This window comes from Euprymna scolopes, chromosome 29 (genome assembly GCF_053919585.1).
Source record: "Euprymna scolopes isolate OS-2025 chromosome 29, ASM5391958v1, whole genome shotgun sequence".
In the NCBI taxonomy this organism is placed as follows: Eukaryota; Metazoa; Mollusca; class Cephalopoda; order Sepiida; family Sepiolidae; genus Euprymna; species Euprymna scolopes.
The window spans coordinates 52,708,551-52,734,503 of record NC_136510.1 but is presented as its reverse complement, the minus strand read 5'-3'; the positions used below and the strand labels follow the sequence as shown (position 1 = coordinate 52,734,503).

The following is a 25,953-nucleotide window of genomic DNA, read 5'->3' as shown; positions in this document are numbered from 1 at the left end:
AGTAAAAAATTAATGGGTGTAAAGCATCACAACACTGTGAAGCTAACAAACATAATAACAAAATAGAAAAAAAAATAAAAAACAAAAAATGGTTGTGAAAGGTCATGTGGCTTTAAGCAGCAATATACCTGGACAATAAAATCCATTAGATAATCACAGATTTCAAAGGGGTTCTGCTAAAATCGTCATATTTTGAAAAGCAAAGCACATTAAGTCCTCAAAATACAACTGTTTTGTTCAGAAATGAATATACTTTAAAATAAATTAATAAATAATAATGTACATTATATATTTTAAGAGTTTTAAGTAAAAGTGATAAAAATGTGAACTTCATAAAACAGCATTTTCAGTAAGGTTTTGTAAAGACTCCCCTGATGCTCATACTGTGTTTGTATTTAGAATTTTGTCATGAAATTAGGAAACTAATCAGATAAGATGTCACTTTTAATAGTTTAGGATATCCTAAATACTTTTGACCACTCGTTTTTTGTTGTGTTAAAAAAAGACTTCAACATTATAAATATTGAAAATTTTTAAAAACTTTTCTTTGGACACCCACTGTTAAATAAAAGAATCTTTTTACTGTTTTTATCCATTAAAAGTATAATTATATGTTGTTTTATCTTGTGGTAGCTAGCAATTTAAAATGATGATACTTGGAAAAAAATTGTTTCTATTTTCTATTTTATTTTCTACAGAGTGGAACGATAAAATTGTCACCCTAGAAAAGATGGTATGATTCCATTTCCATTTGATGAAAACCGGTTTTCTATTTTTGTTGCAGACCATCTACTAGTTGGCCAGTTGTGTACAAATCTCAAGAGCGATAGGAGCCTTATATCATGTCTGAAAATGACACAATGTTCAAAGAGCAAGATCAGAGAAGCACCGCTGTACAACTCATGCTCTCTACTAATCCAAGTTATGACAACAGGACCATTGCCAGCACCCTCAACATGTAAATCTGGATGGTTCAATGCTTGAGGACACAGCTCAATGAAGTTTCCAGCCATGGTTATGGTCTTTGGTGTAGTTTCAAGTGAGGACCACATCATGCCACCTCACATCTTTGAAGTCGGCTTGAAAGTCAACACCAAAGTGTACCTGCATGTGCTGAAGAGTGTGGTGATCCTCTAGTGCAATCAGATAGCCACTGGCAGACTCTGGGTGTGGCAGCAGGGCTCGGCGGCAGCCCATAAGTCCAAAGAAACCCAAGCTTGGCTTCAGAAGGAGTGCTACGACTTTGTACCCTTCTCTCAGTGCCTCCCACTCTTCCCCCGGTAAAGGTATCCTCCCAGTTCCGAACCTGTATCAAGGCAGTGATTGAGACTAAAGGCAGCTACATTGAATAGATGTCAGTTTTACTACATAATAAATTTACCATGAATTGGTTTTTTCAATAAAAGTTTTAAAATAAAGCTGCAATATTGTTTTCAGGATGACAAATTTATTGTTCCATCCTGTATATTAGCAGCAGCAGAAGGTATTAATCTACAATAATAAATCTACAATAATACCAAAGAAATATTGCAATATATTTTTAAACAGTTCTAGATTTAGACTGCAGTTTTTTTTAATATAAAATGCATTACAATTCAAGTTTGACTTCTTTTCTTTTAATGCATACATGTCATTTTTAAGAAATTGCAGCATATTTATGTGCATTTACTGCCAATTATTTGGAAACCGTTAACTTCTGGTGATTTTTTGTAGCATATTCTGATTCCTTGCACAAAAATACACTTACATGGCAAATTTCATTGCTTAATCTTCTGTTTCAACAAAGATATAACATTTTTACTGAAAAAGTAATATAAAAATTGTGACAAAACGCATATGGTCTTAAAGAGGGAAAAATGTTCAAACATGCAAGGCACAAAAATAGTCATAACTTTCTTGATTTTTAAAATTTGAAAAGATTATTTCTTAGTTCATTAAGCTCTTTCCGTGTATGCCATTATTGAAATATTTTAAGCTATTTCAATTTTTCATGTGTATTGCTACTTTAAGTCATCAACATCAATGTGGGACACATTTTAGAGTGCTCAAGGTGACTGATGACGGATGATGTGACTATATGAGTTGAGGCATTGTTGTGTAATATGATTTCTCATAAAGATCTTTACAATAAGCATTCATCTGATCAACTGCAAATCAGGATCATCTCGCAACCATACAAGAGTACAGGTTAGACATTCCACTCTAACATATGAGATTCTGCATTTTATAAAATTGTCAACAGTTGCTGGAAGACTCTCCACGTGGCAGATATATGTTGCTTTATAGCTATGCAGTTTTCCTATTAGAATCAATTATGTTAAAAAAAACAAAAAAAAACTATTTTTTAAGATGAAACCTTACCTCTTCCTCATCCTCATCTTCAGTTATTTGCATTACTGGCAAAATATAAAGCAATCCACTTGAACCTAGAAATGATTTTTCGATCTCAGTTTGTTCAATATCTTTTGTATCAAGAACACCAGTGACACTACGTGCACAAAAATGGAGCATTTTTCGACCTGAATAGCTGCCAATCTCTTCATTAAGTTGTAATTTGTACAAACTGAGGACAGAAACCTGAAACAAGAGGAAAGCATAAATAACAAGAAATTTGAACACATTTGATACTTTTGTGTGGCTATTTTCATATTTATATGAGTAGTACTATTTTAGCACTATACTAATACTATATAAGTAGTACTATTTTATTACTATATGAGTAGCATTATTTTAGTACTATATGTAGTACTATTTGAATTTTTCATTTTCAAATGTCATCATATAACTAAAAATAAAACTTCCTTTAAAGACAAACAGTTGCTCAACAAAACAATGAAAATCATAGAAATATTAATTCAATCATAACCAGACACATTATAACTACAAACAAGATTTTAAAAAATAATCCATATATATATATATTTAAAAGTAACCATGTGCGTGCAGAATGGTCTCTACCAAACTACTCTGTCAATTTTTGGTCTACAAACTTTAAATTCAATATATAGGCTATTCGGTCCTGTGGAATAAATTTGATTTGGTTCTTAACAAAAAAAAAAGCTGCTAAGGAATCAAAATTGAAACATTGGAATTTGGTAGGTTTCCGTTGAACTAATGTGTATCCTTTACACATTCACAAATATACATGTTTAAGTGAGTTAATTTGTAAAGATTTGCTAAGCATGTAGCTTTAGCTTAGACGGTAGTGAATAATGTTGGAAAGTTAAAAGCTTTAGTTTCAATTCTAGTTGATGGAACCCAAGTTATGTATATTTTTTTAACTTTTGAAATTACAACTATATATTGGGTACAATATAATAATCAATAGAGAATTGTATCTATAAGAATGAATATGAAGTCTGCATTAATTAAAATATCATATTTTACAAGTCTGCATTAATTAAAATATCATATTTTACAAGTCTGCATTAATTAAAATATCATATTTTACAAGTCTGCATTAATTAAAATATCATATTTTACAACCGGTGGCTTGTTGGTAATAAATAAAAACAAGAATGAAAGGAAAGGTTTTGTTATTTAATTGAGAAATTGTTTCTTTCATTTATAATTAAACCTAAAAGTCTTATAAGTAGGATTTTTTTTTTCAGATTTCTATGTAATTCTTTATAAAATAAGATGTACACTATTCTTAAGTTCATAAAACAAAAATGTTAAAACATGTTTATTTTTCTAATGTTTGGTGAACTCAATTTTTTTCAAAACAAAACATGCTTAAATATAAACATAATAAGTTTGCTTCTCCTTCCATGGAAAATAATTAAATATATTTACGACAAAACGTTGGATTCTTTAAAAAAAAAAAATAAACAAACATTCATTACAGTTCTGAATTTTTTTAGATGAGGTATGAATGTTTGTATTGTTTTGATTGTTTGAACAATTATTCTCATCTTGAGTGTTATTGGCACAACATTTCATCAATCGAAAGATCATGCCAATAATACCCAAGATGAAAATAATTGTATGAACATTCAAAACAATACAAACAAACATTCATTAATTAATAATGAATTAATGAATGTTCTTTTTAATACAGAAAAATATTTTCCATGAATCTTATTCAGTGTCAAATAGCCCATGAATGTCCTAAAAATTCATACAGAAATATCTGGCCAAAAGAATTTAGGATGAAGAAAAAAAAAAACTATTGTTCTTCAATTGTGAATGTAAATTTAGCATTTTTATTTCACTAAAAATGCAATAAATAGGTAAACTTTATTAATATACAGATTAAAATAATAAAATTAAAATAAAAGCAATTTTATTTGTAATTTGAAAAATACAAGAATAAAAACTAAAACCAATTCAAATTTAAGTACTGATTCCATCGAGAGGATTGAAAGGAAAAGAAATGACGAGTGACCATTTTAGTCTCAAAAAACTTAGCATGGCAGGTGGAGAAGACTTACTTTATCCTCAAGAGTAGATTCTGGGCGAGCTCCTTTAGACAGCTTGGATTTCAGCCAATCACAAAGCTCCAAACTAGATAAGGTGTAAACATCATCTGCTTCTTCATCCAATTCAGGAAAAGATATTAACAGTTTCCAGTAAAGACGACTATCACATTTGTCCTTGGATGAACCTGGTAACATGCAAGAAGATAAAAAAGATCAAAATATTGTTAAATATTAAATCAAATTATTACATGCATTTTGCTGACTTATAACTTACCATCTGTGGAACACATTACCATAGGTATGCTTCCTTGCAGACTACCACATAGCCATCTTCAAATTAAATATCAACAGATACTTTCCATAAATCATCATAATTAATCAACTTTTATTCATTCCATTCATCACTTTCAATCCTTCCATTGCATTGACCCTTAACCTCACATGGCTTTTAGCTTTGATAAGTGATGATTCATTAATAATAAGAATATTTTTTTAAATGTATGGAAGATTCAGAATGGCAGTTTATTTATTGGATTCATTAACTTTTAGAATTATTTCATTTGAACTTGACTGAAACTTGCATGGTCTGATGTTGGACTTCAGATGGTTTAATTCCTTTTAATTTATCTAAATTAATAAATGTGAAGGTTTTGTCCATTTATGAGTATATTATCAAAATGGGTGAGGTTTATTTAATGCAAATGATGCAACAGAATATTTTGAAATACTGTATATATAATTTATACTGTATATATAATAATTCAATAACATCAAAACAAATATGTATGCTTAATTTGCATACATATTTTTAAAACTTTCTAATAGATTATTATTTTGTGTTATTCATTCATTATCTTTATTTTCCAATGTTTTTGTATGTACTAATTTTGTAGATATTATTATTATTATTATTAACTTAATGAAATTTATTATGTAGATATTATTATTATTACTATTATTATTATTATTATTAACTTAATGAAAAAAAAACAAGATAACCTTTTCAAACCTTTGTTAGATTTTCATTAATTTCATGAGGTGTTAATTATATATTCGATTGTCCTATTTTCTGATATACATGCTATAGTTTTGTCAATATTAACAAAAGCAATTTCATAAAATAGAATAATATTAATTAACTCGCAAATTTAAAAAAATTGATTTTATCCTTTTTATTTTAAGTTATTATGTTCACCTTCTCTGTGAAAAAGGTATAACTTCTTTAAAATTAGTTAATTAAATACCTTATTTTTAAGGTGTAAATAAAAGTAAATTTTGCTAAAATTATTGATTACAAATATCTAAAACTAAATTGCTCTTTGTTGTTGTTATTATATTAAAAGTATTAATATTATTAAAGTCACTAATATACAGTTTTAAGTAAAAACGTATTGTTAACTATACGCTTTTATGAATCCGAAGAAAGCTATTGACAGAATGCTAAGAGATGCTGTCTGGTGGGTTTTGCATAAATTAGAAGCAAATGGGTGGTTGGTGAAGCAACGTTCAAGCAATGTACTGAAATTCTCAAAGTCATCTTAGAATTAACAGCATATTTAGTGACAATGTTAAAGTAGGAAGTACATCAAAGTTCTGTAACGGGTTGCTTTACATTTTGTCTTAGTAATATACAAGAGGAGATGCTGTATGCTGATTTTGTAGTTGCCTGTGAAACAATGGAATATCTACTTGTTTAGTTAAAGACTTGGAGGAATGTTATGGCAAGTACAGGTCTGAAAGTGAATGTTACTAAAACCAAAGTGATGATCTATGGTTGTAGAAGTGAAAGGATTTAGAAAAAAGGAAAGATTCCTGCTCAGTTTGTGAAAAGGTATTCAGGAGCAACTAAATCTTTAGTGATATTTGCAAGCATTGGGTACACAGGAAGTGTAAGGAAATTAATAATAGATTGAAAGAGGATAATAAGTTTATATGAAACGAGTGTAAGACAATGACAAGTGATGAAAACTGAGATATGGGGAAAGTATATCTGAATGACGAAGCTACTGAGCTCCTCCACAAGTTTTGTTACTTTGATGATATTATTGGAGTAAAGAGTGGAACAGTGTGATTGCAAATATTAAGAGTGAATGAAGTATCAAAGAATTTCTGCCATAACTAACCAGCAAAGCATTACCCTTGTCGACAAAGGGAAGAGTCTGAAATGTATGGAATTGTAATCTAGACAGTGAAAGTTGAGGATATGCAGATTTGATAACCTCAAAGGAAGATTAAATCTGGATAGCATAAGGAGATATGTGTTAAACAGAAGACTTTAATGGTATGGTCACATTGGCAGATTGGATGAGAGTTTTTTAGGTTAGTAGATGTAGAACAGTTGAAGTAGCAGGGAAAGATCAAGCAAAACATGGGAGGAAATAATAAGAATAAACTTGACAAAAAGAGAGATAAAGAAAGACCTAGCCAGAGATAGGTTACTTTTTGAAATCAAATTTTAAAAAAAAATGTCCAACTTATACTAACATGTAAAAGAGATGTTAAATTGATGATGACGATGATAATCATCATCATTATCATCATCATCATGAAGAAGAAAAAAACCAACCAGGAAACTTACCAAACCAATCAGATGATTCCCAATTGCTTGACTCCTGCAATTCCTTGCCAACGGTAGCATTGAGGTCAAGTGGGTACCATGCCTTCTGCTGTGTCAAATCTCTTCGCAATCTGCATAAGGTCAAGGCAACTGGTAAGTATGCTTCTCTTCGACTGATAGAAATTGGGGACTCAAGAGAAAGACGTGCTCTCTTGTTCAGGAGCAAAAAGTCATCAGCAATACCAGAATGTTCGGGACCACACAACTTCTTGAGTTGATTCGCAGCAGGAACCAATGATGGACATGCAGGAAATGTCTCCAAACACTGTTTTCTCTGTCGTTGGATAATGCAAGCCCTCTTCCATTGCTGTAAAACTTTTGATATTCGATAGAGTGTGACACAATGCTCCAATTCATCGAGTTCTTTCAGGCGGAGTTCTACATCCGTTGTGTAAACTTGTTGGCAAATAATGGAACCCATTTCACTAATGACTTCATTAAAAATGTCGGTCTTTGCTTGCTGAATGCATTCTTCAATTGTTTGTTCTCTCAACTGTTTCTCAACTTCTCTGCAAGGTTCGGTAGTTTTATTGATGGAAGAGAAAAATATGAAGAATATTAAATTGAAAAAAGCAGCTTTATAACAGTCTAAAAATTAAAATAAGAACAAACAAAACAATCAGTCATGAAACTGCATAACTCTGCTTGATAATGTAAAAATGGGCCCAAGTCTTATCTGAGCCTAGCTTCTCCATATTATATAAAGTATTCTCGAAATTATGCCATGGAAACATTGGTAACTCAAAACCTATCTGATCTAGTCAAAGTTTTGCATGTTGGTTACTGTTATTAAAGAGCATTAGATTCATGCATCAAATTTGGAAAACTCAAAAATTGCAAAGCCATAAAAATTTTTACTTTGATCAAACTGATCACATTAAAGTTTATAGAAGATGCCAAGTTTCCTTGACTACAATCTAAATGAAGTAGCAAGTCTTCATGATAAGCCAAATCAAAGTTAACACCTAAAATATGTCTTTCAACTTTTTCTGTGAACTTTACTTTTAACCTAGATATCTTAAAATTAAATCACTGAGATTTTGACCAACTTTGATGATTGGCCAAGCAATGTAGAAACTAGGCTGACACAAACAACAAACTCAACGAAAAATATAACCTCCTTCGTAGAGGTAACAAAAAATAACAAAAGGCTTATTCAGATGATTTACTTGAAGAGTTGATAAATTCTCAAAATAATTCTGTGTACATGTAATGCTCTTGTTTGAGAATGTTATTAAAAACAAAACGCTATACAAAGATCAAACAATTTTTTCATAAGTAAACAAGAAATATGATGATTAAATTTTGCATTACAATATTATGGGATTTGTGTTTGCATCAAACAAACTTTCACAAGAAACACTCGTCTAGCTGTAAACACTATCAATAATTCCCCCCACTCTTTATCTGTGCCTAAACCTAAACGTAGATTCCATGAACAAAGCTTTTTTATTAGAACTGCACGCCTGTGGAATTGTCTTCCGTTTTCCTGCTTTCCGGCTGACTACAATATGGTTGTCTTCAAGTCTAACGTAAATAAGTTCTTGATGAGCCGTTCCATATAAGTTATCAAATTTAACAAATTTTCATTACTAATGATTATTATATTGTCCAATTTCTACTGTACACTCTTTAACCCTTATCCTTGAGTTGCCTCTTTGACCTTGATAATGAGTTGATACCTATGAAAAAAAAAAAAGAAAAAGTCCAATGTGAACAAGTTCTAATTGAATCGTCCCCCTAAGTAATCCAAGTTTCAAAATTCCCACTGTTTACTACGCTAAAATCACAATGACTAATGTATACCTATTAACCCTTATCCTTGAGTGGCCTCTGGGCCTTGATAAGTGGTGACACCCTTGTAAAAAAAAAAAAAAAAAAAAAAAAAAAAAAACATCCATGAACAACAAAAACAATGTTTTATTTTATTTGGAAAAAAAAAAATAATGCTGTTAACAAATTTAAACATAATTTTATTCTAGATTAAGATTTTACAAAAAATAAAATTATAGTAATTATTATTCCATCATTTATTGAATTTTCAAGAATTTGTGATGAAATCTAATAATAATAGCATGTTTGGCATAATGGTAAGATTGTTCGCTAATGAGCTAAGAGACCAAAGGTTCCCCTTGACTATGGCTGACCACTTTTTTTAGCTTTAAGAATAATGGAATAAAAATGCTTTTAACATTAGTAAAACATTAAATGTAATTTTAAATAAAATGTTCCAAAACTTTTCAGTAAACATTAATTTTTATTATTGGGTAGTTATTCTCTCGACAGATGGTGGTGGTGGGGAGAGGGGGTTTAGAAAAAATCACTATTTTTTAAATTTCTTTCTGATATCTTTATTTATTTAATTGCAACATGTTCTCCAATGTAAAAACATTTTTTTTTTTGCATATCTGAAGGTATAAAATATACCAAAATATCATACGGAATATATGTGTATATATAGTGGTTGATGGGCAGAAATCAGAAGCTCTCTGTATTAATGCTGGAGTCCCAACACTCTTTCTGATTTACATCAATGATCTTCCAAATCACATCCTTACATCATTCATAGACATTTATGCTGATGACACTACTATCTATGGTAGCACATCAAAAACTGTAAACAAATAAGTTCTCTCCGATTCTCTCTCCTCTGATCTTGAGCACGTGGTGCAATGGGGAAAGAGGTGGCTGGTTACTTTTAATGCATCTAAAACCAAGCTTCTATCTTTACATCATCAACATTCTGATCCACATCTGGCATCAGTTGAAATGAATGGCTCTCGTCTTGGGGAGGCTTCATGTTTTGACAAGCTTCTGGGCTTGACCTTTACTCCCGATCTGAAATGGAACACATATATCAAATCTGTTGCCAAGGTCGCTGGGAAAATGGTAGGATCCTTCTACCACTCCAGTAGATATCTCACTCTTGATGCAATTTTCTACCTATATAAAAACCAGGTACGTCCAATTATGGAGTACTGTTGCCACATCTGAACTAGAAATGCTAGAAACAGCTTATCCTGCCTTGACAGAGTTCAAAATAGACTTCATAGCTTAGTGGGGGATGCCCTTTTCTTTTCCTTGCAACCTCTTTCCCACAGAAGAGACGTTGCGAGCCTGTCTCAGCCTTATTGTTATTTTCATGGCAGGTGCTCGTCTGAGCTCTAGTCTATGGTCCCCTCTCGCCAAACTTTCACAAAAAACAATCGTCTAGCCAGAACCACTATCAATAATTTCCCCCACTCTTTATCTGTGCCTAAACCTAAACGTACATTCCATGAACAAAGCTTCTTTCCTAGAATTGCACGCCTGTGGAAATCTTTTCCGTTTGCCTGCTTTCCAGCTGACTACAATTTGATTGTCTTCAAGTCCAACATAAACAAGTTCTTGATGAACCGTCCAAGTAATCCAATTTACAAAATTTCCACTACTTATGATTACTACGCTATAACCCCATTGACTAATATATACCCATTAACACTTATCCTCGAGTGGCCTCCGGGCCTTGATAACTGGTGATTTCTGTGTAAAAAAAAAAATATATATATATAACTCTAAAAAAATTCTTTCAATTAAATTTCAAGTATAGTATAGGACTGTTGTCATACCTCACTTTTTCCCCCCAAGTTGATTGATCACATCATGGTTAAAACATTGAATTTAAGTCACTATTTAATCTGATGAATTAGTTATTTCATCATTCATGTATATACTTATAAAGTTGAGTTTTTTTCTCACTCTGATATTGATATTAAAAGCCTACCTTTTCTATTTACAAATTATTAAAATGAATTTAATTTGAATATTCCTTTGAAAAATGAGGGTTAATTAATTACTTATACATTTTTTATGGTTTCTTATTACGCGATTGGTTTTATTTCAATATTATACTGATTTCTATTTATGCATAGTTTCTACAGTCTGCATAATTGCATAGAATTTAAGATAAAAACATTCTAACACATACCAGCTGGTGTATATATGGTGCAATGAAATCATCCAAAATCAATATTTATCACACACATAGATCAAATAGTGAGTTGAGGTATGCATTGAGAAAAAATAGTTAAGCAGTAGGATATGAAATTATTAAGGGATTAACAGAGAAAAAAATTAACTCCCCAAAATCAGAAAGTGATATCCTATTTTGGAGAGAATCAGAGGAGCATTGAGCATTATGTGTCAGTAATAGCACATTCAAAATCAGCAAACCACCACTTCTTAACAATCATTTCTGATAGAGCATAATTCGAATAACTCCTCAAACTATTGCTTTGTTAGAACAGTATTTTTTTTCTATTAGTGTTTTGAAAATGTGTGACAGTAGCTTCACTTAAATAACTGTAATTTGTAAACTAATTATCCAATTGTGCTCAAATTTTCATGCATGAAATTTGAAGGTTAGTACTTTATAAAAACCATATTGATTTTTATTATAGGGGCCATCTACATATCTTAGGTTCAAGACTTAGTCAGTGGTGTGTTACAAAGAGAGAAATATGCAGAGTGATTTAAATTCAATACATACTCAATTTGTTCATCAGAGATTTTCTTCAATACTTCTGTCAAAACAACTCCAACAATTTCTTGACTAATTTCCTCTGTGACCCTCTGAACACGTTTTTCCTTCTCCTGTTGTTCTGCCAATCTTCGTTTTTCCTGAGCAAGTTTTTTTGCTTCCTCTTCTTTCTTTTTCTTAAGTGCCACTGCTTCAGCTTTCTTCTTTTCTTCTAAAAGTTTCTTTTCTTTGGCCAAGGCTTCCATCAGTTGTTGTTGTTGTTCAACACTTATCTCTTCACAAACCTTTTGACATAATTCTCTGAAATTGTAAAAGAAAAATTTTCTTATTTACTTTTTTCCCAATTTAACATTTTTCACTGTATCGATAGTTGTTCCTGTTTTTTGCTGGAAGTGTATAAACATGATAGCAGAATATTAAAATTTTAACATAATCTTGCTTATAATCACTAGGGCTAGGACAACAGCATATTCTTTTCATTATTTTGACCCTCGAGTGTGTCCATCCGTTGATATCTTATATGCTTTTATATAGAGTGATGTGGTTCTCAGTTAATTAACTGTGTCTAACTGTGTCAGATATATACTGGAGAGCCAAAACAATGAGAAGAATATTCTGTTGTCATAGCCCTAATAATCACTTCCAAGGAAAATAAAAAGTAAATATGCAAGCAAAAGAGAATAGAAACACTGTAGGACCCAGGTCTATTCATAATAAAATGAATTTAATTAATAAGGGAAAATATAAAGACAGAACTAAAAAATATTTTTAAATAACAGCTGACCACTCCTGGTTCTTCAAAATTCGAATTGAGGAATTGATAATAATTGAAATTAACAAATTGGAAGAAACATTTTAAAATTAATATATATATATATATATATATATATATATATATAAAATGTTGAACATTAATAAAAAAAAATTTAATGACTTTAAGAAATAACTAAATTAAGATTATAACAAAATTAAATTAGGTCAAAGAAACTACTCTTTCTTTAAACTGGTATATAACTAGTATAATCTGAATAAACAAACTTTTCAAATAAATAAGTGTTAGCAAATGTTTTTTTTTGTCCAATGAATAATTTAAAGCAAGTGTTTTCCATAATTCTTTTTTTCTGTTAAGTATTTTTTTTATTTTCTGAAGGAAAATTGAAACAAACATTGGTGTGTGTGGGGGGGTATGTTTTTTCAAGTATTTTTTATGAAACAACAAAAGTGGCTGGGTTGGGCTCGTTTTTTTTGGGTTTTTTTTGTTGATTCAACTGGAGGTAGTTGGAATCTTTTTTTTTTCTAATACCAGAAAAATTTCCTTCAGAAGATGTTTTTTATATGAAGACAAACAGATCACTATCAAATTTTTGCCTCAAATGCACACGATTTTCAGCTGTGATTTTTGCAAAGGTCCCAGTTCAGATTGCTATCCACAATCGACATTTAACATTGCCACACCTCCAGCCATAGCCATCTGTTATGCGCCCTCTTTTTGCTAGGATGCACTCGTAGCCACAGGTTGCATATCAATTTTTCCATTAGTTTCCTCAGTTGACAAAAATCTCTTACAGCGTCTGGTGTCTGGAGCTGTCGTGCAAAGTTGATCAAATTCATTTTTTTTTTTTTTGGATCTTCTCTACTCTTCCTGACTTGCATGTAAGAAATGTTGGATTTCCCCCCCCCCCCCTCTTGCAATTGGTATCCAAATTATCGTCTACTGCTTGGGCGTGCACACCTGCACTGAGTTGAAACTCAGTATGCGGTGTTGTGATTGGCTGATGACCAGGTTACAGCAGCTAAACCTGAGCTGTTGACGTCTTCCAGGAAAAGCCGAGCCGAACGCTAAGTTACATTTGGTTAAAAGGATGTATAAATACCCATCTGTTTTTTTTTTGTTTTTTATAATTTAAAATAAAAATTTTATTTTTAGGTGATATTTAGAAATGTTTAATATTAGCAGCTATCTGGGTATGGCTAAGTAATTACAGAAATAAAATATAGTTAAATATGTTATTATATTGCCAAAAACATGGTACAACAATAACAAATGTTATTCAGAAGTAATGTTTGACTTGTCTGCTGCAATGCTATTCGGGTCTGAATTTGAAAATTCAATAAAATAATAGTATTAATTAGAGTAAAACGGAAAGCTCATGTTTCTTAAAAATAATCAAAATAAAATGCATTATTAAAAACCAACCTTGTGTCTACACATAATTTTGCTCTTGTAAGAAGGCAAGTAAATAGAAACATCATTACACACACAAACATATAATAAAAAGATGAGCAAGAATTATTTACAAAGCGAGAGTGATGTCATGTATAAAAATTCCTCAACTGCTCGATATATTAGCCAAGTGGTTAAGACAACACCTATGACAGATGGTCCCTGTTTCAGACAACACAACAAATCTAGATAGAAATAGGGAAATAGAGATGGAAAGATATATAATATAATCTGTTACTTCTTTACAGGCTTCTCTGAAGCTGATGTGTTTTTGGTATCCCACAATTTTTTGAGCAAGAGGGATGATTTTCTAGGTTGGTTTCATTAGGACAGTCTTCTTCTTCGTGATTTGGGTCTTTTTGGCTGCAATTTCCACATGTTTGGTTTCTTCGGCATTGGTCTTTGTTATGCCCAAACTTTTGATATTTATAGCATTGTAATCAGTTTACTTAACCTATATTGATTGTCTCTAGTATTTGGGGAGTGTTAAATGTTAATATATAGTTGTTTGTGTATATGACCTCTCCAGCTTTCCTGATTATTATTCTTTAACATCTGTGACGTCTTGGCTTTCCAGTTCTGTTTTGATTTCTTCTGTTGTGCATACCGAGATTTCTTGGTTTCTTATAATTTCTTTGGAGTAGTTTAATGTTTGATGTGGATACGATCTGATGCTTGTTTTGTGTAGTTTTTGTAGTTGTAATAAAGTTTTAGCCTGTTATTTATTTTGTACTTTTACCAATATTGTTCAGTTTCTTAATTCTTTAACATTTTGGGGTGTTATTTTGCTTGATATGGGTTTTTGGATAAGGAAGGGCGACATTCTAGTCAGTGGTACGTCATAGGTAGCTGCCAGCATGATAAAGTGTGAGAAGGCTTTATCTTTGTTGTCATTGTCAGAGTCTGTCTCAGATTCTATATGCAGTCTCTTGGTTGTCTTTTTATTCATAATAAGGTTAGAATGTTCATCAGCCATGCTCTCCATTCGCCTTAGAATCCCTTATGGGGAAGAAAAATGAAGGAGTAAATCCCATTCGCCTAAATTCTCCAGAGCTACATGGCTGGTATACTTAAACATGGGGAGGATTCCAAGCATTCATAATATGTAGTTATGCCAACCCAAGTATGAGTTCTCCCTATATTTTATTACTCTTGTTGGTTGCCTTTGTTCCAGCTTGATTGACCCTTTAGCCACCGCTTATTAAATCAGTTTGTTTTCTATCTGTGGTGAGTGTAGGTGTTTTTTTTGTTGGTTCGTCTGAATTAATGCTTGATATGACCAACCGATTAATTGGATTGAGTTTGCCCAACATCTCATCTAGCCTAATAAGGGGCAAAGTGGTGTGTTGCAGTACCATATCACTATGTTCGAGACCTGTTCTGCTCAACCACCAGGATCCCATCCTTAGTGAATTACAGATCACCACTCATGGTCAATAGATGGCCCCATTGAGGGACTTTTACCCTCTGCAGGAGAGCAGTTTGTATATTCTGATGCCCTATCGACTGAGCCAAAAATAATCTGAAAAAGGTTTTGTTTTTGAGATTTAATTTCCATTTTGCTAAATATTTTTGTTTCAAATTCTTTATATCTTCAAATATTCATTCCTGGTGTTCTGCTTCACAGCATGTCAACCCTTTTGGAATATTTTATGTAGAATCCATTTATTGTATAAAAGTTGTTGTTTCAAGTTCTTCATATCCTCAAGCAACTATACATGATGTTTGGTTTGGTTATTTTGTTTCACGGTACATCAACCCCTTTTGGATTATTCATGCTGAATTCAGCAACTTTGTAGATTTTTTTCTGTATCTTTCATCGCTAGTCTTGTAGTGGATTCTGTTATAATATTTTCATTCCTGCAGTACCTGATTGCGCTTTGTAAGAGTTATGTTTATGTTTGATTTGTTTCAAGTCAGGAAGCCAGTTGGGAAGTGGGAGAGAGAGAAAAGGAGAGAGTCGTAGGGGGGGGGGTTTGCTTTGCAGAACACGGTTAAGTTTTGCAATGGTTTAGAGGACAAAACAAAAATGTACCTTGATTTGAAGCCAATATTCAGAAAGCCTGATTTGGTAGCACCAATATAAATATATATATAGAGAGAGAGAGACAGAGACAGAGAGAAAGAGACAGGGAGAGATAAATATAGATATATAAAGTAGGTTGAGATAAAAAAAATTAGCACATTATCTATATAAATTCCAAGAATTCAAACAACAAATACTTGACATACTATCGTTTCTAAAACAATTTGGAATATTTTATTTTCTATCATAATTTACATGATTCCAAAAAGTCTCTTTAGCAGTGTATCTCATAACATCAGATATAGAAGTCAAAAAAATTATTATAATTCTGTTTGATTTTAATAACTGCAGTATTTGGAGTATGAAAATACCTGTATTTTGACTTTAACTACATTTATTATTGATGAATTATTCTAATGTACATTTATACTCTACTTAAGATCAAAAAAAAAATTTGGACTTTTAATTACATTATATATATACATATATATACATATATATATATATATATATATATATATATATATATATATATGAAAGAGAGAGAGAGTTCAAATACCTGAGATAATCATCAACAATTGAATTTTGAGTTTCGTTACAAATTTCAGCAACAATGTTTTCAACATCTTGTATAGATTCTTCAGCAATAGAAGGGATAACTTCTTTAATTACCTCCAAGAACATCTCACAGGCAAATTCCTTTATGATCTGCAAAGATTTTTAAAAGAGGAAACAATGGTAAAATAGATATTATAATGGACTATGGAATTGTCTACAAAGAATTTAAATTCTATAATCATGTTAAATTAATTTTGTCATTAAAAGTACTTGGGGGAAATGCATTAATTTACAATTTCCATTCAGCTATGAGCAAAATAGTAATTTGTGTTCAATTAATTGTATATAGCTAAGCATTTACAATAGTTGTGTTTAGGCATAAAATAACACAAAATGATTGATATATCATAAAACAAACTATTCAAACAAAATCAAGAGGTTTTATGGAAAAATAAGACTCCAAAAATTTCCTTCAACTATGTATCTATTTCACAGGAAATGGTCACTGATATTCATAAAGTATAAATATATAAGTTAGCCTTTTGCATTTCATTCAAACATAGCTTTCATGCCATATGTAATGTATCATTTTTTTTTTCAAGCATATTTTGTTGAATTAGATAGACATTTTGTTCCTATAAGAGCTGTTAAGTATTCTTTCCAAAGTTTTGTTAAAAATTTGAAAAGAATGATTGAACGATCAGACAGACACAGAATGTTTATTTTATTCAATGAAATAGGCTTGAAATCTGCTGATCATTCTTTCCAAAATTCAAACAAATTTATGCTAAACTGAAAATGATTTCTTGAAAAACCCTTAAACTTTCTTTATTTTTCCTTTATTTTTCAAGCTTTCAACTAATTTTAAGTCATTTTTTTGTAAAAATCATGTAACATGAATATATTTTGTTCAAATATAGAAAACACAAACAAAAGATCTTTTTAACATTTAACAGAAAATAAAAATTTGAATTTGAAGATCATATGACGTCATGAGAACATGTCAACTGAATTTATTTCAACTGACATAAATGATGACAAACCGAAAGTATTATCATTCCTAAAAAACATTTAGTAGCAATACACACGGACGATAAAACGTTTTGAATAATCACAGATTTCAAGGGGGTTCTACTAAAATAGTCATATTTTAAAAATCAAAGCACTTTAAGTTTTCAAAATACCACCGTTTTGTTCAGAAATGAATGTACTTTCAAATAAATCAATAAATAATAATGTGCATTATATATTTTTAGTGATTAAAATGTAAACATCATAAAACAGCGTTTTTGGTAAGATTTTATAATGACCCCCCCCCCCCCCCCCCGATTTGTAAACGCTCGTACTGCGTTGGTGTTAAGAATTATTTCATGAAATTTGGAAATTAACTAGAAGAGATGCCATTTTTAATAATTTCAGTTGTCCGAAATTGATTTGACCACTCGTTTTTTTATTTGTGTTAAAAAAAAGATTTCAAAATGACGGGTATGGAAAATTTTGAAAAAAATTTTCTTCAGACACCCACTGTTAAATAAAATAATCTTTTTATAGTGGATTAACATTATATCCATTAAAAAAATAATTGTACACTGCTGTCTCTCATAGTAGATAGCAGTTAAAAAAAACATAATATCCGAAAAAAAATCGTTTGGAATTTGAATCTAGACTGATGTAGTATTAATAGTAGTAGCAGACGCGATAGCATGGCATAAACAGACGCATTTTTTTGTTGTTGATTTTTATTTACGATCGATTTTTTTTAAATTGAAAATCTGGTAATAAAAAAAAATTTATTACATGTTTAGTTAGAGCTATTTTGTTATCAACCATATAAATATTTTTAAAAATTGGATAGTAGTCAAATTTTTTAAATATCTAAATAACTGAAGATGTAAAATATGATTGTTTTGGTTCACATGTAAAACACTTCTATTTTTCGTCTTTTTAAAAATGTTTGCAGTGGATTTATTATTGACTGGAAACTAATCTACATGATTATAAAAAAAAACAAAAAAAACTGCAAAATCGATATTTAAATATTTGTAGGAGGTGCTCAGTTAAGAAATAAAAACGGTAAAAAAGACATGAAATATAATTAAAAATCCAAATAAAATTAATTCAAAATATTTTTAACAATTTGTCAGCTTTAGCAAAAAGTTGTTTCTTTTTTTGTATTTAAATAGGTGGGACAAAAATATTTGATACTTTTGCAAATGTCATGTTTTCTGTTAGTGATGTCACTTGTTTTAAATAACATTTATTTTTGTCTGTTTGTCGTAATTCCTGTAAAGTTTCACAATGGGTGTCACACACCCTCTTAACAAAAAAAAAAAAATCTCGCTTAATCCTACATCTAGCCATAGGTACAAGTGGCAAGCCTACTCCTAAAACCTTTAGCCCTAACAATAACGCGAAGTACAAGTGGCAGAGCTCCCCACCAAACAAAATTCCTTGGTCAGCTACATATAAGCGTAAAAAAGACTTTTCTTTAAAGAACAGTGCACATGATTAATCTCCCATAAAAATAAATTGGTCAACTGTCCTAAAATGCTAGAATGATCTCAAAATGGTGAATTATTTAGCATTAAATTTATGTGAAACCAACTCCACTCTAAATTCTAAAATTGTGTTTGTTTTGTTTCTAAGTCTCCATGCTGTTCACACATAATTTTCCTTAGCCCTATCATTAACCCAAAGTCAGAGTGGCAATCTCCCCACCTTCTCATAATTGCACAAAGACCCTCTTAAAACCACACATAATCGCCTTTTAGAAAAAAAAATAAAATACCCAAGATATATCTACCATGGAAAAAAATTGGTTAATTGCCCTAAAACGCTGGAATGGTTCAAAATGGGAAATCATTTTACATTAAATTCTAAAATAATTTTTGCTTATCTTTTATTAAAATTTTTCAAGGTATTCATGCAATTGTCTATAAAGAGAAAATCACATATTTTGGAGAGGTGGTCAGATGGGGTGGGGGCATAACTACAATAATACCAAAGAAATATTGCAATATATTCATTTTTAAACAGTGCTAAATTTCGATTTCAGTTATTTGTACATAAAAAAGTAAAACAAAGTTCAATAATTCAACTTGAGGTTCTATAATTTCTTTTCTTTTAATATATATATGGCCTTTTTATGGAATTGCAGAATATTTATGTGCAGTTACTGCAGATTATTCGGAAACCATTAATTTTTGGAGATTTTCAATAGCATATTCGGATTCCTTGCACAAAAATAAACTCATATAGCACATTTCATTGCTTTATCTTGTGTTTTAACAAAGATATAGCATTTTTACTGAAAAAGTATTGTAAAAAATGTGACAAAACGCGTATGGTCTTAAAGTTGCTGGAATCTGTGTTAAATACAGAAGTAATGAACCATCTAAACAAAAACAACCTCTTAGTGATACTCAATATGGTTTCCGTTCTGCTAGATCTACAGCAGATCTGCTTACAGTTATATCTCATAGGATTAGCAAATCTCTCGATGGAGGCAACCTTTCTAGGGCAATTGCTCGACATATCTAAGGCCTTTGATAGAGTATGGCATAAAGGTTTACTTCACAAGATCTCTAGCTATGGTATAGCTGAAAATGTCTTCTCAATTATTAAATCATTTCTTTCTGATAGGTCCATAAGAGTAATAGTTGAGGGACAAAAATCAGAAGCTCACAGTATTAATGCTGATGTCCCTCAGGGGTCCATCCTGGGCCCAACTCTTTTCCTGATCTACATTAATGATCTTCCAAATCACATCCTTACATCATTTGTAGACATTTATGCTGATGACACTACCATTTATGGTAGCACATCTAAGACAGTAAACGACCAAGTTCTCTCCGATTCTCTCTCCTCTGATCTTGAGCACGTGGTACAATGGGGAAAGGAGTGGCTGGTTACTTTTAATGCATCTAAAACCAAGCTTCTCTCTTTACATCATCAACATTCTGATCCACATCTGGCATCAGTTGAAATGAATGGCTCTCGTCTTCAGGAAGCCTCAAGTTTTGACAAGCTTCTGGACTTGACTTTTACTCCTGATCTTAAATGGAACACGTACATCAAATCTGTTGCCAAGCCACTGGAAAAATGGTGGGATCTTTCTATTGATCCAGTAGATATCTCACTGCTGATGCAATTCTCTATCTATATAAGAACCAGGTACGTCCAAGGATGGAATACTGTTGCCACATCTGGGCAGGAGCTGCTAGAAAGAACTTGTCCTGCCTTGATAGAGTTCAAAATAGACTTCGTAGCTTCATACGAGATGTCCTTTTCTCTTCCCTGCAACCTCTTTCTCACAGAAGAGATGTTGTGAGTTTGTCTCAGATGTATCATTATTTTCATGGAAAGTGTTCGACTGAGCTTCAGTCTATGGTCGCCCTCCCCCTCGCCAAACTTTCACAAGAAACACTCGTCTAGTAGAAAACACTATCAATAATTTCCCCCACTCTTTATCTGTGTCTAAACCTAAACGTAGATTCCATGAACAAAGCTTTTTTATTAGAAAAGCTTCTTTCTTAGAACTGCACACCTATGGAATTGTTTTCCGTTTTCCTGCTTTCCAGCTGACTACAATATGGTTGTCTTCAAGTCTAACGTAAATAAGTTCTTGATGAGCCGTTCCATATAAGTTAACAAATTTACTGAATTTTCATTACTAATGATTACTATATTGTCCAATTTCTACTGTACACTCTTTAACCCTTATCCTTGAGTGGCCTCTTGGCCTTGATAATGTGGTGATGCTTGTGTAAAAAAAAAAAGAAGGAAAATATCCAAACGTGTGAGGCACAAAAATAGTCATAACTTCCTCGATTTTAATTGGATTTAAAAAATTTAAAAAGATTCTTTCATAGCACATCAAGCGCTTTCTATATATATATAAAATAATATTTTAAGCCATTTCAGTTTTTTCATGTGTATTGCTACATTTAGGAATGTGAAAACCAAAATTATATATAGATACTAATTAAAATAAGTTTGGCATGAAAATCATTTAGGATGCAGAGCGTTTCATAAAGAATCAAAATGCTACCATCACTCCTACATCATCGAGATAAGAGTGATGGCAACATGGTAGCATCACAGCTATCAACTAACAGGGTTTAACAGGAGGAGTTAACATCAGGATCAGTTGTCCTCTGGTCATCTTTGCCTCTGCATCAAGTATAGATGCATCAAACACAGATGCACAAATCCATGATGCGTCAGGAGTAAAAACCCGCAATCTTGCAGGTCTAACAAGGAGGACTTCATACAGACCAGACAATCATGAGGCATAATCTTCATGGGCTCTGTGTACAAGTTTGATTCACACAACAATAAAATCTACTCCCTATAATAGTATTACTATTGTTAAATATACATCATGATGCAAAAATTGAGGTTTTCTACTTAAGAAAGAAGATTGCATGTTTAGAAACCAACCTACTTGAGATTTTATGGAATTTATGTTCTCTTAACTTTATAAAAGTTCCGAACAGACAGTTTTTAATATCCTAAAATTAACGTGATGAAATTCAAGAGGAATCTCTGAGTGGTGGATCTAATTGATAAATGATATCTATATAACCAAGGTGAAAAACAGAGCAAATTTTGGGCCTAACAGTGAAGTCACGTCTTTAGCCTTAGCTCTTATTAGTGGAAGAGGGCTTAAAACCCCTTCAGTTACATTTAAAAGTGCGAGAAAACATTGTCACATCAAATTATGTATGCGATAAAAATTCCTTTTGTGTTTTTTTCAAGTTTCAATTGCAAACTAACCTGCAAGCGGAAGTGGTTTAAAAAATGCAAAGAGAATTCGACAACAAAAGGATAAGTGTTTCTCTTTTAATCTCATGTCATGATGGCTCCCAGGCAAAAAACAGTGCTAAACATAATAGAGTACTAAATTAAAAGTTGCTTGCTATATGACTTTTTTGTTAACTTTATTAAAACATGTTAACCTTTACCTAGAGGTAATTGTCATATCAAGTAAAAACATTTGTATAATGGAACGCTTACTTCTAATGGAGCTAATTGCTTCATTCGTGCAGGATGCATTGGTTTTGATTGTGTTGTAGTAGTCACAACTCCAGTTGTAGCAGTCATTGGCTGCATTGCAGGAGCCACAACCCTCACTGCTGGAGTTGTTGACTGTATTGCAGGAGCCACAACCCTCGCTGCTGGAGCTGTTGACTGTATTGCAGGAGCTACAACTCTAGCTGTTGGAGCCGTTGACTGTATTGTAGGTACCATAACCCTAGCTGAAGTTTCTGACGGTGCTGCAGAAGTCATAACCAAAGCTGTTGGTACTGTAGCATCTTGAGAAGAACAGTAAATGGCGTCAGTATTATCTTTAGGCGGCAATTTGGATATGTCTTCTAACATCTCAGATTCTTTTGTCATGTCTTCTTGCTGTCGCAAGGTTTTGTGCATTGTAAATTGTTCTGCTTGTTGAGGTTGTTCTTGGAATGGAATCAGTTCAGTTTGGGCCTGGGGCTCAAGTTTCATTTCTTGTTGATACACGATAAAGGATTTTGGTTGAAGTGCAGATGATTGTTGAGGAATTTCCGACAGAGTAGCTGATTCAGCTTTTACTTTTTTCTCGAATGTTTCAGCCTTTTCTTTCTTATCTAAAAAGAAAACAAATGAAAAAATTCAAATTAGACATGAACAACCAAACGTATAACGATAAAACATTGATTTCTGTACAAATTGTATAATAAATTAGCAGGTGATCCAGACATTATTCCAGAAGGGAATGGTCTCTCAAGTGTAAATATTCTATTACCTTTTTTGATTTCATGTTAGACATAACATAAAGTAAAGCGGCGTCTTTGGCATTTATGGATGGCTGGTGCAAAGTCAAAACTTGATGATACATGGTGTTTGAGATAAATTTGATTTAGCACATGAAAAAATTAAAATAGCTTAGAATATTTCAATATTGGTAAATATAGAAAGAACTTGATGAGCTAAGAAAGAATCTTTTTTAATGTTTTAAATCTAATTAATATTAAGAAAGTTATGTCTATTTTTGTGCCTCACACGTTTGGATATTTTTCCCTCTTTAAGATAATCTGATAATAAGAGGGTCTGTGTACAATTATGGGAGGATGGGGAGGTTGCGACTCTGGTTTTGGGTTAATGATAGAGCTAAGGGAAATTATATGCGGACACCTTTAAGACTTGACAGAAATAAAACAATTTTAGAATTTGGAGTAGGGGTTGGTTTCACATAAATTTAATGTAAAATAATTCAACATTTCGAGACCATTTTAGTGTTTTATAACAGTTGACCAATTTACTTTTTATGGGAGATAAATCGTGCATTTTTCTTTAAGAAAGGATCTGTTTTTTGTTTTTTTAGATGCTTATATGTAGCTTACCAAGGTGGTTTTTTTTTTGGTAGGAGCTTGCCACTCGGACTTAGCATCATTGTTAGGGCTAAAGAAGGTTTTAGAAGGGGGAGGAGGAGGTTTGCCACTCATACCTAGGGATAGAGGCAGGATTAAGGGAGTTTTGGGGGTTTTTTTAAGAGGGCATTTAACACCCATATTTACAGTAAGTGATTCATTATTATTCGGTTTTGAAAATGTAATGCCTTAGATTTTGAACATCAAATTACTTTTAAATATGTAAACTTACATAAATGAGGGGTGTGAAACTTTCGAAGAATTACGACAAGCAGACAAAAATATATTTTTTCAAAAACAAGTGACGCCACTCTTAACAGAAAACGTGACGTTTGGAAAAGTATTTCATATTTTTTGCTCACCTATTTATAAATATCAAAAACACTTTTTACTAAAGCTGAAAAATTGTTCACAAATTTTGGATGAATTTGATTTTTATTTTCAATTACATTTCTTGTCCAAGTGACACCTTATTTCGTTAAACTTTACAGTTTAAGCCATTTTTTTATTTCTTAACTACCCTAACAACTGAGCATCCCCTACAAATATTTAAATATTGATTTTGCATTTTTTTTTATATAATAATTGGGTGGATTATATTATTTTTTTATATAATAATTGGTTTATTCGAAGCATTTTTTTTACAACAGTACCCAGCATAGTATAAACACCTTCTACCTCCCTATGTTAAGAACGGCTTTCGGAATAAACATCCCCAATCTCGAAAGCCATTCTTAAAATGAGGAGGTTAGGGATGTTTATACTACGCTGAGTACTGTCATAAAAAAATACCCCATTCGATTATTATCCGTTGAAAAAAATTGTAAAAAAGACAAAAATATGAAATAATTGGGGTACTACTCACACATGAGAACCAAACAAATCATTTCACATTTTTTGTTGTTAAAACAAAATACTGTTAAATCACCATTAAAAATTAATGTAATGGATAAAAGTGTTCACAAGTTACAGAGTTTATTTTTTGTATTTTTAAAATTTGATTGGAAATAATGCCAGACTGGTTGGGATTGCTTTAATCAACACTCTGATCCCCCTCCTGGCATCAATTGAAATGAATGGCTCTCGTCTTGGGGAGGCCTTTTTTGACAAGCTTCTGTGCTTGACCTTTACTCCTGATCTGAAATGGAACACATACATTAAATCCGTTGCCAAGGCCGCTGGAAAAATGGTGGGATCCTTCTATCGATCCAGTAGATATCTCACTGCTGATGCAATTTTCTATCTATATAAGAGCCAGGTACGTCCAAGGATGGAGTACTATAGCCACATCTGGGCAGGAGCTGCTAGAAAGGACTTATCCTGCCTTGATAGAGTTCAAAATAGATTCGTAGCCTCATAGGAGATGTCCTTTTCTCTTCCCTGCAACCTCTTTCTCACAGAAGAGATGTTGTGAGTTTGTCTCTGCTTTATCGTTATTTTCATGACAAGTGCTCGACTGAGCTCCATTCTATGGTCCCTCCTCGTCAAACTTTCACAAGAAACACCCATTTAGCAGAAAACACTATCAATAATTTCCCACACTCTTTATCTGTGCCTAAACCTAAATGTAGATTCCATGAGCAAAGCTTCTTTCTTAGAACTGCACGCCTGTGGAATTGTCTTCCGTTTCCTGTTAACTACAATATGGCTGTCTTCAAGTCTAACGTAACAAGTTTTTGATGAGCCATTCCATATAAGTTAACAAATTTACTGATTTTTTTTTTTTTCATTTTTTACATAGGCATCACCACTTATCAAGGCCAAGAGGCCACTCGAGGATAAGGGTTAAAGAGTGTACAGTAGAAATTGGATAATATAGTAATCGTTAGTAATGGAGATTCGGTAAATTTGTTAACTTATATGGAACGGTTCATCAAAAACTTGTTTACGTTAGACTTGAAGACAACCATATTGTAGTCAGCTGGAAAGCAGAAAAACGGAAAACAATTCCATAGGTGTGCAGTTCTAAGAAAGAAGCTTTGCTCATGGAATCTACGCTTAGGTTTAATAAAGAGTGGGAGAAACTAGTGATAGTGTTTTCTACTAGACATGTGTTTCTTGTGAAAGTTTGGCGAGGGGGGACCATAGAATGGAGCTCAGTCGAGCACTTGCCATGAAAATAACAATAAAGCAGAGACAAACTCGCAACATCTCTTCTGTGAGAAAGAGGTTGCAG

At 32.0% G+C, this 25,953-nt stretch overlaps 1 protein-coding gene across 2 annotated transcripts in view; it reads right to left on the bottom strand.

Annotated features, from left to right (window-relative positions):
• The window catches only part of LOC145252654 (germinal-center associated nuclear protein-like), a 662,650-nt gene that overhangs the window by 571,433 nt on the left and 65,264 nt on the right, over positions 1–25,953 (bottom strand). For both annotated transcript variants that reach the window (XM_080112417.1, XM_080112418.1), the window contains exons 14-19: positions 22,384–22,994; positions 16,367–16,515; positions 11,567–11,857; positions 7,000–7,547; positions 4,434–4,606; positions 2,362–2,577 (exon numbers count right to left, since the gene is read on the bottom strand). In XM_080112417.1, coding sequence (XP_079968543.1) covers positions 2,362–2,577; positions 4,434–4,606; positions 7,000–7,547; positions 11,567–11,857; positions 16,367–16,515; positions 22,384–22,994 — 1,988 coding nt within the window. The remainder of the gene's footprint in view (positions 1–2,361; positions 2,578–4,433; positions 4,607–6,999; positions 7,548–11,566; positions 11,858–16,366; positions 16,516–22,383; positions 22,995–25,953) is intronic.